The sequence below is a fragment of the Eretmochelys imbricata genome, chromosome 26 (genome assembly GCF_965152235.1).
Source record: "Eretmochelys imbricata isolate rEreImb1 chromosome 26, rEreImb1.hap1, whole genome shotgun sequence".
Classification (NCBI taxonomy): domain Eukaryota; kingdom Metazoa; phylum Chordata; order Testudines; family Cheloniidae; genus Eretmochelys; species Eretmochelys imbricata.
This window is the reverse complement of record NC_135597.1, coordinates 6,869,171-6,878,298: the sequence shown is the minus strand read 5'-3', so window position 1 is coordinate 6,878,298 and position 9,128 is coordinate 6,869,171. Positions and strand designations below refer to the sequence as shown.

Below are 9,128 nucleotides of genomic sequence, written 5' to 3'. Positions count from 1 at the left end.
TATAGCTGATATTAAAAAAATATGCACACAAATTGACCATAACAATTGGAGAAAATGTGGTGGGCAAGAGAATATCAGCAAATTAACACTCATTAGAAGAACGATTGCAGGAAACGTGTTACTTGGAATTTTGCAACAGAGTACCGTCACTGTCCAAGATCCCAACGGTCATTTACAAAAGAGGGCAAGAATCAGTATGCCCATTTTACAGATGGGGACACTGAGGAACACAGGCAGTTGGGAGTAGAAATCGGACTCTCTGCTCAGTCTACTATGCCATCCATAGTTGTGCTCGCTGCACATCCATGGTCTAGAGAACATCCCAGGGCTCCTGATAGTAATTAAACCACAGTTTGCACGGAGTACAGGAGTTAGGATAGTGCATTCTCAGCAGGGAGTTCGAGCCTTGATGGAAGATTTTTTTCTCTCTCCAGCCAAACCTCTTCCCAGGCCAGAGGCACAGAGCTTTCTCCAAGAGCTAGGGTGGTCTCCACACCCCAGGTCCTGCACCTTATCAGCCCTTATCTCCCAAATCCACTCGCTAATGTGATCTTAATGGAGGCTAAAATCGATTAGATTTATTTTATTCCAGCTTAAGCAAATCTTTTCTATTTCTTCCCCTGTTTTGGGAATACAAAGTGGGGAGGGGATGCTTTGGCTCCTTTGCTCTTTAGTACAAACTTGTCAGTGCTCAAGAGCTGTTTGATAAGCAAAACAAACACCCAGGGAGGCTGAAACATACAAGCGAGTCAGGAAAGCTAACAAAACCCCAGGGAGGAGGGGACGGAAGTTAGAAGCCTTCCTCCCTAATCGTGCTGCTAAATGATTGAAGGGAATGCTGTCCAGAAAGGGTTTAGATTATTGCCTTTGAAAACCCGGAACTGGGCCAGATTCTGCATCCTAAAGGAAGGACCCCAAACTCTCACGAAAGTTAATGACAGTTTAGCCTGAGCAAGGAATACAAGGTTGGGCCACTAGTTAGCAAACGTCCTCTATTATAACAATTAAAAATAGAAAATCTCAGAGCTTTTTATATCTACCCACATATGTCATCTACCTCTATAATATATTCTATGGTCTACTTCTGTATTCTATGATCTACCTATATATGTTAGCAACCTATATATTACTCCCTCCTTCTTTTGGCCATCTATATGTTGCCTGTGTTTTCTGAACAAGGAAAAAGTTAAAAGGTAATTTAAGCAAGTTGTACTATTCCGAGTGTAAATTTAATAGTTAACTTATAATTCATCTTGGAGGATTTTTTTAAAGGAAAAATTAAAATGTCAAGTCTGACATTTTTGCCCTAGGCTCAAAAAGTGCCTCCCCCCAATCCCCTGTTCAGTGACCGCAGATTCAGATCAAACGGAGTCAAATATAGAAATGAAGCTGGTTTTTACACAGTGATTTTCATCGAGAGTTTATGGGCTTTTCTCAGAAGTAACTGAGTTGTTTATTCCCCAGAAACTGCATTCTCGCATCTCTCCGAACAGATCTAAAATAGTGGATCCAAACTAATATCCACGCCGAAAACTATCAATGGCAGAAATGTCTGAAACTGAAATACAAAGAACCGAGGCAAATAATGCCATAAAACTCTGGTGTGCTTTGTTCTCCCTTCCCCCCGCCCTTGGAGGTAATGATTATGGCGTTTTCTTTTAAAAATACTTAATTTCTTTTTCAAGTTGATGGTTTTGATTGTTATGGCCACTACTGATAACGGTTTCAGAGTAGCAGCCGTGTTCGTCTGTATTCGCAAAGAGAAAAGGAGGACTTGTGGCACCTTAGAGAGGAGAGATTTAGAGACTAGAGAGTAGAAACTAAGGTGCCACAAGTCCTCCTTTTCTTTTTACTGATAACGGGAAATTTGGGCAACAGAAGCTATTGTATTCAATATCAGATCACAAGCGGGTACACCAGCCGGCCACATTACAGGGTAATCAGTTCTGTTTGGAAATGTTTCAATCTCTGGCTGTGGGCAATTGGCAGTGCTTCCATAGTCTTGCACCTGCAAGCCTGTCAGAAATTTGCTCTAAAAATATAGCTAACTTCCCTGATCCAACATTTCCCCCCTCTGAAATACCAGCGTGCCTATCTTCTCCAAATTTATTTGCCACTTGCTTCCCTAACCCTAAACTAGGTGTTAATGGATTATATGAATACATGCACCCTTACTTGTACACAGTGATCGAAATGCATGTACATATCCACCCATGCAGCCTTGCACATAATTGTAGAGCTCCACTGGGACTATAGCACGCTATGGAGGTGCCTCGTGTTATTGATGTTTTGTAATATTTTAATTAGTAAAGCAACGACGAGGACGCATAATGCAATTGCTCGCGACACAGCTGTTTTAAGCAGAAGCACACAATCCTATTATAATAATGCTGTACTAATTACAATAGCAATTACATCAGTAATAGGACTACTAAGCAGCTGGAGTACATGTTAGAGTTTTCATCTGTATGCAGAGCTGTGGTTTTTTACATTTGCCATCTTTGCGTCTACTAGAAATCCAGAACCCGGGCAAGCGGTGCTCTAGAAAGCGAGGATTATTACCTGCAGTGGGGTGGGTGGGTTGGTTGGTTTTAAATCTCCCAAGAATAAAACAACTGCTGTTCCCACTCCCACGATCAACTATTCACCCAAAGGAAGAGTTCAGAAAAGGAAAGGCTGGCCTCATCCCTGCTCAGCTCTGTCACGATGTCCCGTTCCTTCCCCCCCCACCCCCCATATCGATGTATATTTATTGATCTCTGGGTGATACCCTACTCTGCAGCAGCAGTCAAGAGGTAAATAAGAGGCAGGGGGTAGTCACGTGGCTCCGGGGGAACCAATGGGCTTTTAGAAGGAAGCCCTCCCATTCACAATTCCAAGGTAACCCTAAGCCCGTGGGAGCACGTCAGAAGCAGCCCAGCGAGCCAAAGAACTAGGACAGGGCCCGGGCACACACAACCCTCCAGTCCGGGGAGCCCTGATTTTGCTCCTCAGGGGACTCGTTTCCCCCCCTTCCCGCCCCCCATCTCAGGGCCCCCAGAATTGGGGCTCCAACATTTCTTCCTCTCCATTTCCCCCACGAGTCTGAGCAGGATGCTGCCCTGTCCTATCACTTCCACCCCTTTCTCGGTCAAAGACATCTTAAAGCTGGAGCAGCAGAGCGCTCGGAGCGGGGACCCTCAGGGATTCCTCCCCCAGGATCTGCAAGAGCCTCCGGCCCTGCAGCCTGCCCCTGCTTGTCTGCGCAAGAAACAAGAGGCTGCCTACAACTCTGGGGACCTTCCCTTCCCGGTGGAAGTCGATCAGCGCGGAAATTGCAGGAGGCGTGAGGAGGAGTATGAGCTCCTGAGAAGCTCCTGTGAAGAAGACGACGACATGGACCTAAGTAAGTTAGTTAAAGGGGGGGCGGGAGGGAGAAATACCACCAGCTAATAAACTTGGGGACTAATCCAAAACCAATGGAAATCAATGGGAATCTTTCCCTTGGCTTCAGCGGCTTTGGATCAATGATGAAGTTCATGGAGGATAGGTCCATCCATGGCTATTAGCCAAGATGGTCAGGTAGGCAGCCCCATGCTCTAAGTGTCCCCAAACCTCTGACTGCCAGAAGCTGGGAGTGGATCACTGGATAATTCACCTGTTCTGTTCATTCCCTCTGAAGCCCCTGGCGCTGGCCACTGTCAAAAGGCAGGATATGAGGCTAGATGGACCATTGGTCTGACCCAATATGGCCATTCTTATGTTCTTAATCCCATAAAGAGATGCACAGATTTGGTATTGAACTTCATAGCAAATTACCTCTCCAAAATATTCCCCCAGTGAAATGAGGCCATCTATAGGCTTTTAGTTTTGGTGAATACACAAAATCTGGGGTAAGGGGATTGCATAGGTTCCTTATCATCAAGCCATATATTAGTGCATCGCAAGAAATCAGCATTAAAAATCGTTAAGGAAACGTTGACAGAAAAAATCTGGGCTACAAGATCGTGTTTAGACCCGTTGCAATGAAATAATTTGTTTGAATGGCAGGATAAAACTAGAATGGCAGGATAAAACTTTTGTGTAGCCAGAGAGGTTGCAATCTGAAATTTGTAATATACATATTTGATATCTTTGTGAGACATATATAATGCGATGTACCTGTTGATAGAAGAACCCTATGCAAATTTAATTGTTCAAATTCTTCTGTGTAACTATCATCGACAAAACTGGATTCTAGTCTCTTCAGATTCACCTACCTATAGTTTTAAAAGTTCTTACAGTACAACAATGCCAGGAACAAAGCCACCAGTATGTACACAGTAAAAGTATTTTCACAACCCGTGTTAAGTGTGAAGTAATATACGTCACACACAATATAGGAAAGCATTTGGATACACACAAATAAAAAAGCAATCGGGTACTTCGCAGCCGCAGAGAATACAGTTACAAAAATTACTACCGTGAAAGACGTAAAAAAATTGTTACTTTTTTTGAAACCTCCCCCCCCCCCCACTGCGTTTCAAATTAGATCCCGTTTGACTGCACGAGCAAAGCTGGTATTTAAATTTTGTAACCCCCTATATATTATTTAAAACAAATAATGGTCAACTGTCAATATTTATTTTTTCCTCCACCTGATGTTTTGTGAAGGTGGCTTTTTCTTTGTCGACATTGTCCTTTAAAAGTTTCAAAAATAAAACCAGCCACAAAGTTACAAGTCCATAAAATTAAGTCCTCGGCACAGGGAATTTTGTAAGATGGCAAATGTCACCACTGACCTGTCCAGCTGGGGGGTGGCCTGTATTTTGATTTGAAATAAATTACTGCTTACGGAAATAAATATAATACAGCTTTGCACTTAATAGTTCAAGCTTCCAACTCATAGTTAGCTCTGTTAAGCATCTAAGGAAAATATTGTTATAAGCTGAAAATAATTTAAAATATGAAGTCGTTTTATAATATTTCACTATATTACATAGAGAAAAAGATCGGTCTGTGTGTGTATATATTCAAACACTTTATAATATATTGTATACATCCATTAACACTATTTTAATATATAAAATATAAAGCGTTTGAATGGGTCTACACACAATATGTATACACACTCTCACTCTCTACAGTCTTTTAAAAACAGAAAAAATTCCAACATTCCCAGTGACATGGGAAATGACTGGGTGGTCATTTAACATGTGCACGATTGTAACTAAAGACAATCATTCAAAATATTACAGCCCACTACGTGGTTGATTTCAATGCCACGACGTGATTTTTAAACGAACAATTAAAGCTACAATAACTCTCCTTCGTGCAGGATTGCACGAGCAGCATCCATCACACTAGAATAGCGAGAATAGTTGTAACCTGCTAAATATTGATTGGACGGGGTCGAAATTTTAGTCCAAACCGATCCCCTTTTTTTGGTTATTGACTCATTCTCAGCTGTTTGTTAACCGGCACGTGTATTTGACACGCAGGTTTAGGAACCAGAGGCCAAACTGCCAGCATATTCCACACACACTGATCAGATTGTTTTTGTTTTGCATAACTCAGTCCAAAACTTCCTACTTCACAGCGCAAATAAATAGGAACGCGGGTCGTTTTCCTAACGCCTAAACGGCATTATTAATTGATTAATTAATTATTATATAAGCCAGAAAGTCAATAAGGCTCTTCTTGTGCTTTTTTAGTTTTATTTTTTATCACCTATACCGGTTTGCTGTCCAAGTGCAACGGGGCGGAGGAAGAAGCCGGAAGAGCTCAATAATTTAGTTCAAATAACATGGGAACCAAAGTCTGGACGAGCAAAGAGAGCAGAATACACCTCGGGGGCTTTACATTGCGCCCCGATTCCTTGCGAACGTGCAGCCTCCGGACAGGACCCACCACCACAGCACGGGACTGATTGGTGGGAACCATTAAGTAAACTGGCGGCTGATTCTGCCACATTGGCGCGTATCAATCTTGTGGGTCCCTGTTCTAGCCACGAGGTCTACTCCCTGGAGTAAGGATTACTCCTGCGAGCAGGAGCTTGCCAGATCGGACGTCTAGATTTGGAAATGACTCGGCAAGGAGGTGGGGTGGGTGTGTGGAAAGGAGCAGCGGGAATACTCCTTGGCTCCATTGTCCAGCTGTGAAGAAATCACACTGGAAGGTAACAGGTGCCGCACGCTGAGTAGGATTCTCCCGAAGTGGATCTAGCTATAAATTTGTTCGTCTCCAAGGTGCCACGAGTCCTCCTTTTCTTTTTGCAAATACAGACTGAGACGGCTGCTACTCTGAAACCTAGCTATCTACGTATTCACTCAAGGCTCTGATGGGCATTGTCTCCTGGAGCTGATCGCCTTCCCTCCTTCATTTGAAGATCGCTTCATGTTTCTTGCATCAAATTAAACAAAAACATAGCCTGACAGTCAATGTTCCCTCTAATTTCTGACAGGCCCTGTGCGCAAAAAAATTCTTCTGTGTAAATTGTTGTGCGTGCGCAGGGTTCAGGATCTGTGGCCACAGGCAGGCACATAGCTTAGAGGGAACAGTGCGTATAGTGTCTCCCCTCGACACACACACGATATTCTGGTAATAAAAGACAGCAAGGTATATACTGAGTTACGGTATTTGCTATGAATCGTTCACATGGGATATGTTCAGTGGATCAGGTCCTGTTTTACTTTCCTCATCCATCAATCTCAGTGAAACAGAAGTGAGTGTTTGTGACGGGTTTCAGAGTAGCAGCCCTCTTAGTCTGTATCCGCAAAAAGAAAAGGAGGACTTGTGGCACCTTAGAGACTAGCCAGTTTATTTGAGCATGAGCTTTCGTGAGCAACAGTTGCACCCGATGAAGTGAGCGGTAGCTCAGGAAAGCTCATGCTCAGATAAATTGGTTAGTCTCTACGGTGCCACAAGTCCTCCTTTTCTTTTTGTGCGTATTTATGCAATTCAGTTGGAGAGAGATTTGGTCCAATGAAATATACATAAATGATATAGCGGTAACTAATGACAGCTCACCAGCCCTAACAGATCTGATGCAAAGTCTGCTAAGTCAATGGAAAGGCACCCACTGATTTAATGAGTTTTGGATCAGGTCTATTGATTATAACCCCTTTAGGGCAGACGGAGAGAAACGATCAGTGCTGGTAGATGAAAGACTTGAACTAATTTTGTGTTGTCAATGAAAAAAATAATCGAAATTTCATTTTTTGGCAGAAACATGGGGTGGTTCCCCCCCCCCCCAAGATGCTCGGGTTAATTCAGCCCGTTTTCCAAATGGCTTTAATAATCGTGAATCTAATTTCACAGGAGCCCGTGAGTCGTTCTTTGACCCAGGGCTGGGAAACTCGAAACACGTTTCTGGGGGCGTGGAGCTGAAAATGTCTCCCTGTCCTTTGGCCTTCGCAGGCAAATCGCTGCCCGCGGACTCTTTCGAGACCCCGGAGAAGAAAGACGACCCGTGCGAACGGCCCAAGCAAAGGCAGAGGCGGAAACCCAGGGTTTTGTTTTCTCAAGCGCAAGTTTTCGAGCTGGAGAGGCGGTTTAAGCAGCAGAAGTACCTCTCGGCTCCGGAACGGGAGCATCTCGCCAGCCTGCTGAAACTCACCTCCACGCAGGTCAAGATCTGGTTCCAGAACAGGAGATACAAGTGCAAGAGACAAAGGCAAGACAAATCGCTGGAGTTCTCTGCCCACCCCCTGCCCCCCAGGAGGGTAGCGGTCCCTGTACTTGTCAGGGATGGCAAGCCCTGCCTTGGGGGCTCACAGGGTTACACTGCCCCTTATAATGTCCCGGTCAGCCCTTACTCCTATAACGCCTACTACCGCGGTTACAGCAATAGCCCCTACAGCGCAAACTACAGCGGTAGTTACGCGGGGGGCCCCGCTCGTACCGCGCCCGCCGGTCACATCATGAACATGAGCTTTCGTGTCTCCAGCGCCGCTCAGAACCAGCAGGGTCCCTTGCAAGCCACGCTGCAAGCAGGGATCAGGGCTTGGTAAAGGGCTCCCTTGAAACCGACCGCCTGGAAGATGCTGAACCTCTCTGCAGGGCAGGAGGGGGGATCAGAAGCCCCGGACCAGGACAGTTCCTGCTCAGTCCCCTTCCACCACCTTCCGCCCCCACGGCTGGGTGCTGGGCCTCCCCCTGGAGACTGTGTCTTTCAAAAGCTGTTGGGCTAGAAGAAGGGGCTCTCTGGCGCTTTCACGCTCTGATCCCTGGGGACTAAGCTCCTGCTCACTTTATTTATTTAACATGGGTGTTTTTAAAGACAGCCCTTCCTCTCTCTCTCTCATCTCCTGCCCCCAAAGAGTATTTGCTTCTCCCGAATGCAAGAAGAGTAGTGATCCTCCGAGCCCAACCAACCAACCCTCCTGTCTTTCCTAAAGACAAATGTGGAAAGTACTTTGGCTGTGCACGTTTCTGCACATCTATTTTCAGCGGACCATTTTATTTAATTCCTAAACAAAAAACTTTTATCCTCTGTGATAAAGTTCGGATATACCTATCTTCATTCCTGCCCAGCACACGTTTTTCATTTGTGCATTTTTTTTTCAATTAAACAAAAAAAAAAATGAAAAAAACCCACCACCATTTTTTCAATTACATTGTTCACACTTTAAAAAAAAAAAAAACAACAAAACAACTCTCCTGTCTCTTGCCCCGCTCAAAGAATGTGCAGTTACCAGGAAATCGGATTCAGCACAGCGATTGGAAATAAAGGCTCAAGGTATCAAAGAGAGAGAGAGAGAGAGAGAAAGGTCATAGTCTCATGGCCTGAGCACAGCTCTGTGAGCCAGGAATTCCAGAGCTCTGATCTCTGACACAGCCTCCTTTCCCAGCAACCCTGGGCACATCCTTGAACCTCTCCGCTTCCCTTCCCCATACCTACAATAGGTTCATTTTATTTCACAGGAGAGCTGTGGGGGTTAATTAATTAGTTGCTGGGTCAGATCTTCAGCTGGTGTCCAACAGCTTAATTATATTGATTTCAAAGGAGCGATGGCGATTTACACAGCTAAGGCTCTGGCTCTCTCTCTCTATAAAGTGCTTTGCAGGTTACAAGAGCTACCTAAGTATTAAACCTGGAAGAGCCGCACACGGTTTCCAAGCCTGAGGAGGAGAGCTTTTCAAGAATCACTTCTGTGCTGGCATTTCCA

At 44.6% G+C, this 9,128-nt stretch overlaps 1 protein-coding gene across 1 annotated transcript; it reads left to right on the top strand.

The window, feature by feature from the left end:
* The first annotated feature begins 3,093 nt into the window (after nt 1-3,093).
* Nucleotides 3,094-7,970, top strand: NKX2-6 (NK2 homeobox 6). Its single transcript, XM_077805867.1, has 2 exons — nt 3,094-3,385; nt 7,378-7,970. The coding sequence occupies exons 1-2, from the start codon at nt 3,094-3,096 to the stop codon at nt 7,968-7,970; spliced, it is 885 nt and encodes a 294-aa protein (XP_077661993.1).
* The last annotated feature ends 1,158 nt before the right edge of the window (nt 7,971-9,128 follow it).